This window comes from Bos mutus, chromosome 13, assembly GCF_027580195.1.
Source record: "Bos mutus isolate GX-2022 chromosome 13, NWIPB_WYAK_1.1, whole genome shotgun sequence".
Classification (NCBI taxonomy): Eukaryota; Metazoa; Chordata; class Mammalia; order Artiodactyla; family Bovidae; genus Bos; species Bos mutus.
In genome coordinates this window covers 49,106,018-49,121,499 of record NC_091629.1, presented here as the reverse complement: position 1 = coordinate 49,121,499, position 15,482 = coordinate 49,106,018, and the positions used below count along the sequence as shown (strand labels likewise).

Genomic DNA, 15,482 nt, shown 5'->3' with positions numbered 1-15,482 from the left:
CTCATCCTGGAAAGTTCCATCTTAGCCCTGGGGCTGAACCCAAAAAGCCCGAAGACCACAGTGGGAGGACTGACGACAGGGCTGTGGAGTGGACATCAGTCTGGTTTGAATAATAATAAGCTGGGGATGTCCACATGGGGCTCCCAGAGCCACCTGCTCTGATCTGCTAGTCCTGACTGCCTTCAGTAAGTGGCTGCAATGAGGGGTTGTTCCCACACTCCAGCGAGACCCAAGAACCACACTGAGACCAGCGAGTATATCACAATCAATAGATTTACCAACAACCGGGAGCTGCAACTGCCTCTTTGAATGGGGGTGGGGTGGGGGAGTAGGGTAAGAAGAGGCTGGGAAAATGACCCCAAAGTCAAAGAGAAACAGGAAAAAGAGGGGAGGAGTGGGGAGACAGACAACTATGTTGTCTTCCCTAGATCAATTTTCTTCTGGATGGCTCGAGCTGAGTGGTAGATGAGAGAGTCAATGAGTCCGGCCACTGGGGAGAGAGACAAAGGCTGGCACTGGCCCAGGTGGGCCCTTGGTTTGACCTCCGGGCCTTGTCACCTGACTGGCCAGGGGCCCTTCAAGTGCCCCTCCTCCCTCCACCAAAACCCGATTGGGCGGAGGGGGTGTCAAGCTTTCCACTCCCCACCACGCCCTCAACCCCAGACAGACACCCCACAGCTTCTGACCTGTGAACATGCCCCCGATGATGGCGCACACGCCGGTCAGGAAGTGTGTGAAGGACCTGGCAGAAGGGCAGGGGAGGTCAGCAGGCACCCTGCTCCCTGCAGGCCCAGGCCCCTCCCTTCCCCGGCCCTCACCTGTGCTTCTCTGTCAACTTCACCATCATGGGCGAGAGCTCGTACAGCACGAAGACGCCGGGAAGCCCCTGATCGCCCATCAGCCCGTTGGCGACCTTCTCATGTCTAGTCACAGAGAACTGATTTGTCCTCAGCACCTGGCACAGGAGGGGAGACTGGACCAGGGCCAGGTCTGTGACCTGGCTCCCAACCCCGCAGTCCTACCCGCTGCTCTGGGCCCTGGTTTGGCAGTGCCTTGACTGTGTGGAGGAGAAAGCGAGGCCCCGTGCTGGAATCAAACACCGCAAGGCCCGGGGACCACCTCAACGCCCTCGTGCAGCCTGACCATCCCCGCTTTCCCTCCAGTCACCAGCTCTTTATGGGTTACCAATCCCAGCTCCGCATGGTGGACCCTCTTAGCTGGGGAGAATAGCAACTCTTCAAGGCTGCACCGTGAACCCCGGGCAATGCTAGGCCTGGCATCCTCTCCACTCAGTCCTCACACATTCTACCCGTCTGCAGAGATGCTGCTCCACAGGCCACAGGAGAGACAGGAGGGAGGGGCATGGAAGGGTCAGCCTGGCTAGCCCCTGGCCCAGGGCAGACTGTGGGGGACAGAGAGGCGGACAGTGTACACGGGAGGAGTGGACGGCAAGTAGAAAAAGTGCTCTGAAATCTGACAGCCTGGGGCCTGAGCTCTAGCTATGGGGCAAATCACCCAGCCCCCTCCGAGCCTCAGCCTGTCACCCATCATATGGGGTAAGAGCAGGCCGTCACTTCCCAGGTTGAAGGAATTCACGGGCTTGGCACCAGAGGGTGCCCTGAAGTCTGGGCCCCCTCGGACTCACCTCTCCATCTACCTTCATGTACACTGTGGGCACCACCTTCACAAAATACTGAAACATCATGGAGGCTGTGGGGAGAAGAGGGCACTGGGCGTGGGTGCGAGCAGGGCTTGGGCCGCTGGGGGCTACCTCCCGGGCTGGTACCTTGGGGTGCCGTGACATTGGTGTGGTCCAGGGGGTTCACAATGCCCGGGTAGTCCTCCCCAAATGACAGGTGCCGGATGTAGTGGGTCATGTTGATCTGCAAGCAACACCAGCCCTGGGCCTCCGAGCACCTGAGGCCCCAACAGGCCCCACCCTCTCAAAGGCTTTTCACACAGGGGCCCCTGGGTCTGGGGAGTGGGTGTGCGGAGATGGGTCTTCCCTTGGAGAACCTGCCTGAGACAGACACTCCCAACCCCCACCTAGGAACTCCTTCCTCAGGGTCTGGGGGCTCATGGGGCTGCAGAGTTTGAGGTTGTGGCTGCACCCACACGTGAGACAATCACAGCACACACTCTTGGTCGCCTAGGCTGAAGGGGCCCCGGATCTCCCAGCTCCCTCCCCTGTTCTGCTCCTGTTGAGTCAAACAGCCACTAGAGGGATCTTTTAAAAACTATGCAAATCTGATTCCATTATGACCCTGCTTGAAGTAGGCCAACAGCCTCCCACTGCTCAGGAAAGACACAGACTCCCCTGAATAGCACATGGCCTGTCAGCCCTCCAGGCTCATCCTCAACCAACCACACAGCCCTGTTTTTCCTCAGAAGTGCCCCCTGACCTCACTCCAGGCTCCCTCTGCCCGGATGCTCTTGTCCAAGCTCATCCCCCATCTCCAGCCTATGCAGGTCTCAGTTCAAAAGTCACAGCAGTGATCCTCACACTGCACCCGTCAGACCGTGGTTCATTGTTCTGTATCTGCTCCCCCATCCCAGGATGTCTCTACAGAGAATGAAGGCAGCGACTAGGCCTCCACCTCCATCCACCCTCCATGGTTTCCACCTGGTACGTACGTTGTCGAGGCCGAAGCTCTGCAGGTCGTGGACTAGGAGAGAAGGGAGAAGGTGTCAGCAGGGGAGCAGGCTCTCCAGACCCTTGCTCGGGCCTCCCCACTCCTCCTGCTGGACCATGACCTGCCTGGCTCGTCTTCCACCCCTCAATCACTCACCAACCCGGCCCTGCTTGAGGGCAGCCAGAGGGCCTGCTGTGGGCCTGCATGAGAGGTGAGAGTTCATGCCCTCTACAGGGCCCACTTCTTCCCTCGCATGTGCAGGGAGCCCTTCATGGGCACCACTCCAGACCTCTGCTCCCACCAAGGCCCGAGGCCCTGCATCTCAGGAGATAAAGCCCATTGACTCAGGTCTTTCAGGACTAGAGCCGATGGGCCAGTCACTGAACCCCAAAGCGAGGTGGGACTTAAGAATGTGGTCTAATTTCTTTCCAGGCCTCCTCTGCTCCCACCCTCAAGCCACCAAAGGGAGCCCAGCAGGCACCCTACACCTCCTGTTCCAGAACAAATTCCTCCTGCCCTTGAACCCTGATCCCTCCCACTACAAGGAACCCCAGCTAATGGATACACTTACTGCTAGTTATAGTCACCCAGCCGTCAGGCCAGAGAAGGCCCCCCACCCAGGCCCACCCACACCCACCCCTCTTCTTGGGAGGACAGGCTGCCCCAGAAATGGGGGCTTGGCTTCCCTGGGGGTAGGGCCACTTACTCTCCACAGCGTGTACTGCAGCATGGGGGAGAGAAGGAGAGAGAAGGGAGGAAGAGAAAAAAGATTCAAAGCTTCACAGTGAGAACCACAGAGCTGGACATGTGGTAGAAGGGAGGACCAGATGTTCCTGCCTCAGTAGCGGGGTCTGGACTCAGCTAACAGGCCTCCTCCCAGTCCCCTCCCCTGGCCAGAGAAGAGTGCAAGGGGGCTTGGGCAGAACTGTGGTCGCCTAGGAAGAACAAAAGACCTAGAGCCCAGAGGGTCACTTCCTAGCTGTGTGACCTTGGGCAGGTCACGTATTCTCTCTGAGCCTTGGTGCCCTCTGAAGACCAGGTAGGATCTAAGATAAACTTTACAATCTTCCCCTCTCCTCCCCTAAATCAACATGATGTCAGAAACTAGCTTCCAGGCCTTCAGTTCAGCCTCTGGCCTTGGGCATCTGTAGCTCTGTGTTTCGAATATCCCTCGAGGGTATGGCGGACCCTTTGCCCTGGGCTCCCTGCTCTGACAACAGCCAGACGGAGAGGCAGAGATGGGTCACCTCTCACTGAGTGCCCACAGGCCCTATGCCCACAGAGCCACATTAATCGTCTTCCTACAACCCCAGTGAGACCACCTTCCCTGGCCCCTCCAGATGCACCTGCCTGCCCCAACGTTCAGGCGCACCCCTGCAGACCGCTGTGAAGACCAGCGAGGCCATCTTCACCAAGCCCGTTACTTCTGTCCTTTGTTACCAGGCAGCTCAGGACTGCCGGGTCATCTCTTCCCTGGACTCTTACCACCATGTGGCTCTGTATGTCCTCGAGTACAATCCTGACTCCCATCCCTTCTAGGTCCTTCCACACGCCCTGTTACTCATCAGCAAAACCCCAACATCTCCAACCTCCACACCTCCCTCCTGCTCACACTTTGGCCACAGCCCAGCTTGCCCTTGCAGCCCCCAAGCAGTGACTCCTTCTCTCCCACACCTGTCCTCCTTCCTGGCCTAACAGAGGTCCTCCTTGCTCCTCAATGCCATTTCTAGATCACTTCATTTCCCTTGATTTTCCCTAAAAATCTCAGGTCTACAGCTCATGGCACTGCACCACCTTCCATCCCCATTTGTTTGAATCGCCTGGAAACCCACACAGAACCACCAGTCAGTCCTCTCACACTGGCGCCCGAGAGTTTTGGCCACTCGCTGTCACACTGTCTTAGACAATGGCCCTGTCACAACTCCTGATGATTTCCATGTCACTCTGCTGCCAACCGACCTGTACCTATGCAGGTCCGCCTTCCCTCCTGTTGCCAAATTGGGACTTTCTACACCTCTAAGGCATTACATTGTCTTCCTTTTCCTTCTCAAAGACTTCACTCCAGCAAATGTCCCTCTCGGCTACAGGGCATCACTTCTGTTCTCTCCACTAGGCAATTTCCGACAGCATGTTGACACATGGCTACACCACACGTCTTACAAAACTCCCGCCTGACTTCCATTCTCTCCAGCGACGGGCCCCTCTCCCCTTCCCCTTGAGAGCAAGCCCCACAAGGGCTGCCTCTGTTCACCGCCTGCAGCTCCTCTCACACGCCCTCCTGAACCACGCAGTGGGTGCTTCCCGGCCCAAACTACTCTGTTCGGGTCACAATGACCACTGCCGCATTAGACACGCCACGGTCATTCTACCTGACATCCAGAAGCACCCGACAGAGTTCTGGAGACACATCCGCCCCTTAGCTTTCAGGATATCACCCTCCGGGTCACACTCTCACCTCCCCAGTGTCTCCGCTGCTGCTTCCTTCTGTCCTCTAATTTCGGGGGCCCGGCGCTTAGACCCCTGAACTCTCCTCCTCTACATCTACCCTCACCTCCATCTGAAAGGTGACTCATCCAGTCTCATGGTTTTAAACACATAGATGACTCCAACATGTGTATCCCTAGGCCAGACCTCTCTCCTGAACTCCAGACTTGGAGTGGCCAATTGCTTACTTGACATCTGGGGTGATATCCCATTGGTCTGAACATATCAAAGGCGGCTTCATGTTCTCACTCCAACCGTCTAAACCTGTTCCTCTGAGCCTCCCCTTCTCACTAAATAGTAACTTCATCCTACAGAGTCATCTTTACTCCTCTTTTCCTCACCTTCTCATCTGTTGGCAACCCCTCTCAGCTCTACCTTTGAAATATCCACGGTCACTTCTCACCACCTCCACCCCCACTCCAGCCCAGCCCCCAAAATCGGGTGCCTTGACTGATCACTGCGACAGCCTCCTAACTGGCCTCTCTTGCCCACTCTGCCCCCTCACCCACAACCCACCAGTCTCCTTAACGAAGCAAAATGCTGCCTGTCAGAGTTAAGTCAAAGTTAAGTCAGATCACATGAAACTTCCTCAGAGCCCTACAACACCCTCCCATCTCACGCAAAGTAAAAGCCCAAGTCCCTGCAATGCCCTCCCGGGCCCTACACGACAGGGCCCTGTTACCTCCCTCACCTTATTTCCTAACCATGCAGCTCAGCTCACCGTGCTCCAGTCACCCTAACTTCCTCCCTGCACCCTGAGTTCACCAAGCGCATTCCTGCATTCGCTATTCTAGGGCTTTGCATTCGCTATTCTATTTGAGAAGGAAATGGCAACCCACTCCAGTACTCTTGCCTAGAAAATTCCATGGATGGAGGAGCCTGATGGGCTACAGTCCATGGGGTCACAAAGAGTCAAACACGACTGAGTGACTTCACTCACTCATTCTATTTGAAACACTTCCCCACAGTCATTCACATGGCCAGGCCCTGTACTCACTTCAGATCTTCACTCAGATGTTACCCATCAGTCTTCCCTGACACCCTCCATGGAACAGCACACACATACCATCTCACCCAAGCCTCTCACGTCACTCATTCTTATCCTGGCTTTATTGGGTTTGAGTTGCTTAAATACATTCTTGATATACCATATCTTTATATGTACTTGTTGACTGTCTCTTTCTTTACTAGAATGTTCTGAGGGCAGGGATTTTGTTTGGATTGCTGCTGTATCCTTAGCACCTGGACTAGCACATGACAAGACAATCACGATAGGTGATTACTAAGCATCTAGTGAATGAATGAATGAAAAAAGGAATGAGAATAAATCTCCATTTATTCATCCTTGTGAACAACACTGTAAGGCAAGTACTATTTCAGGCCCATTTTACAGAAGAAGAAACCGAGTAGGGCTCAATATGTCCCAATTTAACACAGCCTAAGAGCGGCAGAACCTGGGTTCCAAACCGGCTCTGCTTCCGTCAAAGTCTCACACGCGGGTTACTTGACGCTGGGGCTGCCACTGGAACAAGTACCTACCACATGCCAGGTTCCCTGCTGTCATCTTAAACCTGCCCAAACAGCGTAGGAGATAAGTACTATCATCGCCACTTTAGAAAGGAGGAAACTGAAGCTAAGAAAGTAAAGGAACTTTCCCAAAGTTGCAGATAACCTGGAAGGTCTAAGACTGAACTCTGAAGCCAGACAGTCTGGCTCCTTGGCATGTGCCCTTAACCGTTTACCAAACCACTGCCCTGAGACGAGGCTCTGCTCTGGGCCAAGACAGAAGTGCATCAGGCAGGGGAAGGGACCCTCCAACTCGCCAGGTGTGCCGGCTGCTCTGGGGCGCTTACCGTGCACGTGGGACTGCTGGAAGCTCTTCCCGGGGGCAAAGTGGAAGTTTCCGGCCACCTGGGGGGAGATGCCCGCTCATCCTCCAGCGTTTCCTCCTTTCCCTTTGTCCTTTGTCCCCTGAGGGCAAGTGTGCCCTCGAGTCACAGTGGACTGGGGCCCACCCACAGCCCAGCTGGCCTGTCCCGCCTCGGGTCCTCCTGTACCTTGTTGACCTCCAGGAAGCCGTACACCTGGCAGCCTTCGTTCTTCTGCTCCTGCATTTTCTGGCTGAAGCCCTCCCGCCGGCACTGCTCAATGGTGTCCGGGTTCTTGAAGGCCCAGCCTCGACGGCGATATGCCTCCCGCACGTCCTCACAGGAGTTACAGCACCTGAAGAGGGGAGGTGCGGGGGGAGCGTCAGAGAGGCACCCGAAAAGTGCTGGCACCTTGGGAAACAAGGCAGTGCCGCCCACTAACAAAGCCTCCCCCAGCCTCATCTTTGATCATCCAGCGTCCTCCAGGTATGTTTCCTCAGCGGCAGCAGGGCTGTTGAAACATACATACTCCCATTCTGTTTGGGGTGATGAGAAGTTTAAACCGGATCATGGTGATGGCCACACAGGGCTATGCATGTAGTTAACACTACCAGATGGCACATATGAAAACAGTCAAAATGGTACATTTCATGTCACGTATATTTTACCTCAATTAAAAAAAAGATTGTAAATGCATACTCCCAGGCTCTACCCTAGACCTGCTGAACCAGGGGTCTCTCAGGGGTCAGGGCCTGAGAAACAAAACAGCAGCTGCCACATAAGGAAGGCTTAAGAGCCCGGGCTGAGCCTTCCAATCTCAGTGCCGTACATAGAAAATACATTTATTCCCTAGGTAAGTCTTCTGAGAAAGGCGTCCTTTTCACCCCCTTCACAAGGATTATGTAGTTTGGCCCAAGGACACATAGGTGGAACCCAGGCAGCTGGACTCCAGAGACTACCACTGAGCCAGAACAAGGATCACTTTGACCTCGTCCCCAGCTCTTGAGCCTGACACCTGACCTGGGATCAGTGATCAGGGCACATAGCCCATGCCATCTAAATTCTTGGCCAAGACCACCACACACACACACACACACACACACACACACACACACACGGCATCCAACAGAGGCTGGGGATGACTGACAAAAAGCACCTGATGGGAGCCCTGCTCCCCACCCCCCAGCTTGACCCCCTGACCCTGGCTCACTTGATGTCTTCCATCTCAGCACCATAGCAGCTCTCACAGCGATCAGGGTCCAAGGAATCAGGGTCAAACACCTTCACCTCGACTTTCCCGAGCTCTAAGGGGAAGGCAAGAGGCAGGGCCATGAGCCAGGGGCAGGCGCAGTGAAATCACTACCCCTAACCCTCGCATGGACTTCCCTGGTGGCTTAGACAGTAAAGAATCTGCCTGCAATGAGGGAGACCTGGGTTTGATGCCTGGGTTAGGAAGATCCCCTGGAGGAGGGCATGGCAACCCACTTCAGTATTATTGCCTAGAGAATCCACATGGACAGAGGAGCCTAGAGGGCTATAGTCCGTGGGATGACAAAGAGTCAGACATGGCTAAGTGACTAGGCACAGCACAACCCTTGCATGGGCCCTCTGGCCTGTGGCTTAGGAATAATAAACATTGTAATACCTAATATTTACATAATGCATACTATGTATGTGTCAGACACTAAGCATTTCCACACATGTTGCATTTCTTTTAATAAAAGGTAATAGCAATAAAACAATAAAAGTGAATACCAAAGATTAGCTGAATACAGGTCACTGTACTTTACACAGTCTCTTTTCAACCCCACACGACTCTGTGAAGGTGGAGGTTACTATCCCCACAGTACTGAGAAGGTGCTGAGGCTCAGAGTGAAAAGTGATTTCGCCAGTGCAACACTGTAAGCGGCAGAGTTCAGTGCTGAACCCCAAGTGTAAGCCCTAACCCCTTGCCCTGGTGCCTCTCAGACTGCTCTCTCTGCACCTGGCTCCCCGCCTTTAACTACCTCACTGTAACTGGCGGTTTCAATATTCAGAACCCTGACTTCTAGTCCTCCAGTAATCTTTTTATTTTTGTCAACCATCCTCAACCAGCCATTTCCATACTCAGTTACTACCAGTGGTCACAAACCTTCCAGAATTCAATGTCATAATCCCAATCTTAAATCTTATCTTTTTTTCCAGCTCGCTCTCTCTGGTACCCAGAAGCCACCGATTCTTTGTTACCAATATCACCCCTTCATACTCTCACTTCCCTCTTTATTTAAGTTCTATGGTTCAAATGGGTAATGAACTACCTCCTTATTAAATGGTGCTGGAAAAAACAGATATTCACATGCAAAAGAAGGAAATCACACCCCTATTTTACACCACTTGCAAAAATTAACTCAAAATGGATTAAAGACTTAAATGTAAAACTTGATACTGCAAAACTCCTAGGAAGAAAACATAGGGAAAGAACTCCTTGATACTGGTCTTGGCAATGATTTTTTGGATACAACACGAAAAGCACAAGCAACAAAAGCAAAAAGAAATAAGTGCTACTACATCAAAAGAAACAGCTTCTGCACAGCAAACAAACTATTAACAAAATGAAAGGGCAACCTATGGAACAAAGGAAATATTTACAAAAAGTATCTCTGATAAGGGATATCAAAAACATTGGAGGAACTGATATAACTCAATAGCAGAAAACCCAATTTGTCCAATTAAAAATGGGCAAAGCAGTTGAATAAACATTTTTCAAAAGAAGACATACAGATGGTCAACAGGGACACGAAAAGGTGCTCAACGTTACTCATCATCGGGGAAATGCAAATCAAAACCACTAGGTATCACCTCACATCTGTTAGAATGGCTATTATTGGAAAAAACAAAAACAAAAAATAAAATAACATTGTCGACAAAGCAGAGAAAAGGGAACCCTTGTGCACTGTTAGTGGGAGTGTAAATTGGTATAGCCATTATGGCATCCGGTCCCACCACTTCATGGGAAATAGATGGGGAAACAGTGGAAACAGTGTCAGACTATTTTTCTGGGCTCCAAAATCACTACAGATGGTGACTGCAGCCATGAAATTAAAAGACGCTTACTCCTTGGAAGGAAAGTTATGACCAACCTAGATAGCATATTCAAAAGCAGAGACATTACTTTGCCAACAAAGGTCCGTCTAGTCAAGGCTATGGTTTTTCCAGTGGTCACGTATGGATGTGAGAGTTGGACTGTGAAGAAGGCTGAGTGCCAAAGAATTGATGCTTTTGAACTGTGGTGTTGGAGAAGACTCTTGAGAGTCCCTTGGACTGCAAGGAGATCCAACCAGTCCATTCTGAAGGAGATCAGCCCTGGGATTTCTTTGGAAGGAATGATGCTGAAGCTGAAACTCCAGTACTTTGGCCACCTCATGCGAAGAGTTGACTCACTGGAAAAGACTCTGATGCTGGGAGGGATTGGGGGCAGGAGGAGAAGGGGACGACAGAGGATGAGATGGCTGGATGGCATCACTGACTCGATGGACGTGAGTCTCAGTGAACTCCGGGAGTTGGTGATGGACAGGGAGGCCTGGCGTGCTGCGATTCATGGGGCTGCAAAGAGTCGGACACGACTGAGCGACTGATCTGATCTGATTATGGAAAACAATATGGAAGTCCTTCAAAAAATTAAAAATAGAATTGCCAGATGTCCCAGCAATCCCCATCTCTAGGTATATATACAAAAAAGAAAGAAAGAAATCACCATCTTGAAGAGATATCTGTAGCTCATGTTTACTGTAGTACTATCCACAATAATCAAGACGTGAAAACAACATGAGTCAATCAACAAATGAATGGATAAAGAAACTGTGACTTGTGCGCCTCTCTGTAAGTGTGTGTATGCATATATATATACATACACACATATTTATACACATACAGAGCTATATACATATATATGGTATATATATGTAATGTTCCAATATATATATAGGAATATATTGGAATATTATATATTCTGAACATCTTATGGAGAAACCTGAACAAAGTTTTTGCCCAAACCAATATATATTATGTATATGTATACGTGGGTGTGTGTGCTTAGTCATTCAGTCACGTCCAACTCTTTGTGACTCCATGGACTGTAGCCCACCAAGCTCCTCTGTTCACAGAATTTTCCAGGCAAGGACAATGGAGTGGTTGCCATTTCTTCCTCCAGGGGATCTTTCTGACCGAAGGATCGAACCTGTGTCTCTTGTGTCTCTTGTATTGGCAGGTGGATTCTTTACCATTGGGCCACTTGGGAAGCTCTGTATGTGTATATATTGGAATATTATTCAGCCATTAAAAAGAAGAATATCCTACCATTTTCAACAACATGGATGAACCTGAGGATATTATATTAAGTGAAATAAGTGAGACAGAGAAAGACAAATACTGTTATGGTCTCATTTACATATAATCTAAAAATAACAAATTCATAGAAAGACAGTAGATTGTTGGCTGCCAGGGGTTCAGGGGTAGGGAAAATGGGGAAATGTTGGTCAAAGGGCACAGACTTTCACTTATAAGATGAATAAGTTCTGGGGATCTAACAGCATGGGGACTATAGTTAACGATGTTGTAAACTTGAAAGTTGCTAAGAGTAGATCTTAAATGTTCTCACCTCATATACAAAAAAGGTAACTGTGAGGTAATGGCCGTTACCCTACTACGGTAATCATCTTACAATATGTATGTATGTAAATCATCATGAACTTACATGATGCTACATTCCAAGTACACAGCCACAAAGCTGGAAAAAAAATCTCTAGTCCTCTGCTGTAATTCTTCTCTTGCACACAAGCACAAGTCACTTGTTCCTCTCTCCCCTCGTTGTATAAGAATAGCAAAACCCACCTTCCAGCTGAGTTCAACTCTCTGTGCCTACTTCTTCCTGTGCCTCCCTTAAGACTGCCTGGCAATCCTACTTCCTTTCACTAATGCCTTTCACTCTTCCATTCTCTGAGATGACTAATTTATATCTTTTCCTCTCTCCTTAGGCTTCCAAAATCCCTTCCCCTTTCTCCACTCTCAGCTAATGACCTTGCTTTCAATCTCCACTAAAAAGACAGAAGCAACAGGACCTGGCTAAATCTCAACACCAAACCAACCAACCCACATGCACTCTCTTCCAGTCCCCACCCCACTTTTCTGCTTTCTCTTACAGCTAAACTCCCAGAAGGGTTATCTATACTTGATGTCTCCATTTCCTTTTCTGCTCTGTAATTAGATTTTCATCCCCAACAGTATCAAAACTATTCTATTCAGTTTCCAGTGACCTCCATGTTGCCAACTGCAATGGTCAGAACAACCCAACCAAGCTGCTCCCAAATTCCTGACCCACAGAAACTGACAAAAACAAATGTTTGTTAAATTAAATCACTAACTTTTGGGGTTACTTGTTACACAGTAGTGGAGATATATATATTCCCCCACCTCTCCCACCCATACACAAAAGTCCTCTTCCTTCTCTGGTCATTAAATCATTCACTCACTCAGACCAAAACCTTGGAATCGACCTTGACTCCATATCCAATCCTAAAGCAAATTCTATTTGTTTTACTGGTGTTCAACATTTGAATGAACAAATGATAAAGCTGACCAACAAAGCAATCTCTAAGGTGTGAAAAAATCAGAGCTTTCAGGAAGGTTTTGTTATGGAGGGAAACTGAGTTAATGGAGGCACTGGGAGGACACAGAGAAAAGAAAGGAAGCTAAAAGTGAACAACACTCTGAACTAGGCATTATACATGTATTACTTCATTTGATCCTGCAATTCCATGTGGTAGGTACAACTGTTTATCACCATTTTAAGAGCCAAGGGCACGGACTGCAAAAGACAAAGCTACATCTGAACTCAGGCAATCTAATTCAAGGACAAAGACTTAAACTTAAGCCTTCCTGCATTCCAAGAGGGAAGAGCATTATGGGCTGAAGTCAGTCTGTGGGACAGGGAAGTAGACAGCCAGAGAAGCCTGGGTCCACCTACAGGAGTTCCGCCAAGGCACATAGGACTCATCCTCCGACTTCTGTTACTAAACCACAATAGGCAGGGATTCGGGACCTTAGAATGACAGCCACGTAGAGTACTCTCCTCAATACACAGAGGCTAAAAAGCCAGCATTTCAGCCCACCCTGACTCTTAACAGCTGGGGGACCCTTGGAAAGCCACTTGACTCCTCTGGGTCCTAGATGCTTCACGTATCACTGAGTCAGTCACAGCCCACTTGCCAGAAGGTAGGGCTTGGGCATGTCCAGCTCTGGGATTTGAGATCTGGCCTCTTCCCCCCAAGTTACCATGACGCTCTGCCTCTGAGCTCACGGGAAAGCCATCCTTATCAAGCCGTTTTTTGAACAGGTTGTGCTCCACATCCAGCTGCTGCTCCCCAGCCACATCCATGGCATCGATGCTCAGATCTGGAAGCAGGAGGTCAGGGTAAAGGGCTGTGTCCTAAGGGTAAGGGTTTTGGAGAGTAAGGGGACGCTGAGCTTGTTTCGGGGCGGCAGTGGACTAGGGGAAGGAGGCTCTCCTGGAGTCCAGTCCAGAACCTAAGGCTGGAGCTGTGAACCTGGAAGCCATCTGAGAACCCTGGGGCTTGCCATTCCCACCCATGGTGAGGTACTCACAAGCACAAGGCATGTGCGGAAAGAGCACATTGATGTTGATCTTCAGTTTATCCCCCCGTGACTTGTCCACGTAGAGTTCAGGATGCACCTGGGGCAGGACTACCTTAGTAAGATTTCACCTCAACCCTCTCTTGCCCCATTCCATAAGCTCCTACCACTATAATGCCAAGCCCCGCCCACCTACTAGGCCCCGCCCCTTACCTCTGTGGTGAGGTAATACTGCAGCTCTGACAGGAACAATAGTAGCATAAGAAGGCCACTGACAATGGTCACTGCAGGGCAGGGAGCGAGGGTCAGAATGGCCTCTGTCCCTCTCCCTCTGCCCCCGGCAGGCCGGACAGGTTCCAGGCGCCCCGGCCAACCTCCAGGACACCCCACTCCCCGCGACCTCGACCCCGCCACGCCCTACCCGTGGCGCCCCCGCAGGTCTTGACCCGGAAGTCCTCCAGAGTCTTGGGATAGGCATCGAACTGCTTCAGCTTCCCCAGCGCCTCCATGGGGACCAGCCGGAAAGGGGAAGCCAGAGGGCCCGCCCCGGCAGCCTCCCGCTTCCGGCCTGGAGCTTGGGCCACGCCCCCTCTTTCGGCACGCAGGCGCAGCAATGCCCACGCTTGGCCCCACCCCTTGCTGCGTTCTCACTCAGGCCGCCCCGCCCACCTGTGCTGCTCCTGCCTTTGGCGGCTGGAACCGGCTCCGGTGGGGTGGTTGAGGGGGTGAAGAAATAAGGGGTTAGGTTTTCTGTGGAGCAGAGTGCCTGGAAGAGGACTCAACCGGATAGACACAGTAATAGCAGCATTCGCTTGCCTTGTGCCCCGAGCTGCACCTCGAGTTTCACATCAGACTCTTGGAACCTCCTAGAACAGTGGTTTTCACAGTGTCCTCAATGGGCAGCCTCATTATCATCTGAAATTGGTTAGGAATGCACACTATTGTGCCCTGACACAAACCTGCTGATCAGAAACTCTAGGAATGACTCCCAGGCGATTTCCTGCAGTTAACAGCTTGAGAATCACCTCTGTAAAGTCGGTGTGACTTTTATATCCATTTTTCTCAAGGATAAACTGTGGCCGTGGAAAAGCTAAGTAACTTGCCCTGTGTGTGTGTGTGTGTGTGTGTGTGTGTGTGTGTGTGTTGCTCACTAGTGTCTGACTCTTTGCTTTCCCATAGACTATAGCCCGCCAGGCTCCTCTGTTCTTGGGATTCTCTCAGTTCAGTTCAGTTCAGTCGCTCAGTCGTGTCCGACTCTTTTCGACCTCATGAATTGCAGCACTCCAGGCCTCCCTGTCCATCACCAACTCCCAGAGTTCACTCATTCTCACGTCCATCGAGTCGGTGATGCCATCCAGTCATCTCATCCTGCCCCCAATCCCTCCCAGCATCAGTCTTTTCCAGTGAGTCAACTCTTCGCATGAGGTGGCCAAAGTACTGGAGTTTCAGCTTCAGCATCATTCCCTCCAAAGAAATCCCAGGGCTGATCTCCTTCAGAATGGACTGGTTGGATCTCCTTGCAATCCAAGGGACTCTCAAGAATCTTCACCAACACCACAGTTCAAAAGCATCAATTCTTTGGCGCTCAGCCTTCTTCACAGTCCGACTCTCACATCCATACATGACCACTGGAAAAACTATAGCCTTGACTAGATAGATCTTTGTTGGCAAAGTAATGTCTCTGCTTTTGAATATGCTATCTAGGTTGGTCATAACTTTCCTTCCAAGGAGTAAGCGTCTTTTAATTTCATGGCTGCAGTCACCATCTGCAGTGATTTTGGAGCCCCCAAAAATAAAGTCTGACACTGTTTCCACTGTTTCCCCATCTATTTGCCATGAAGTGATGGGATCAGATGCCATGATCTTCATT

General features: G+C 50.8%; 1 protein-coding gene across 1 annotated transcript; it reads right to left on the bottom strand.

The window, feature by feature from the left end:
- Window positions 1-255: 255 nt before the first annotated feature.
- On the bottom strand, window positions 256-14,192 carry ERGIC3 (ERGIC and golgi 3). Its single transcript, XM_005900027.3, has 13 exons — window positions 14,034-14,192; window positions 13,826-13,896; window positions 13,625-13,712; window positions 13,295-13,414; window positions 8,196-8,289; window positions 7,175-7,340; window positions 6,971-7,028; window positions 2,635-2,666; window positions 1,787-1,883; window positions 1,646-1,710; window positions 819-955; window positions 687-742; window positions 256-490 (listed from the first exon to the last, which is right to left on the bottom strand). The coding sequence occupies exons 1-13, from the start codon at window positions 14,119-14,121 to the stop codon at window positions 411-413; spliced, it is 1,152 nt and encodes a 383-aa protein (XP_005900089.1). The 5' UTR covers window positions 14,122-14,192; the 3' UTR covers window positions 256-410.
- Window positions 14,193-15,482: the final 1,290 nt, after the last annotated feature.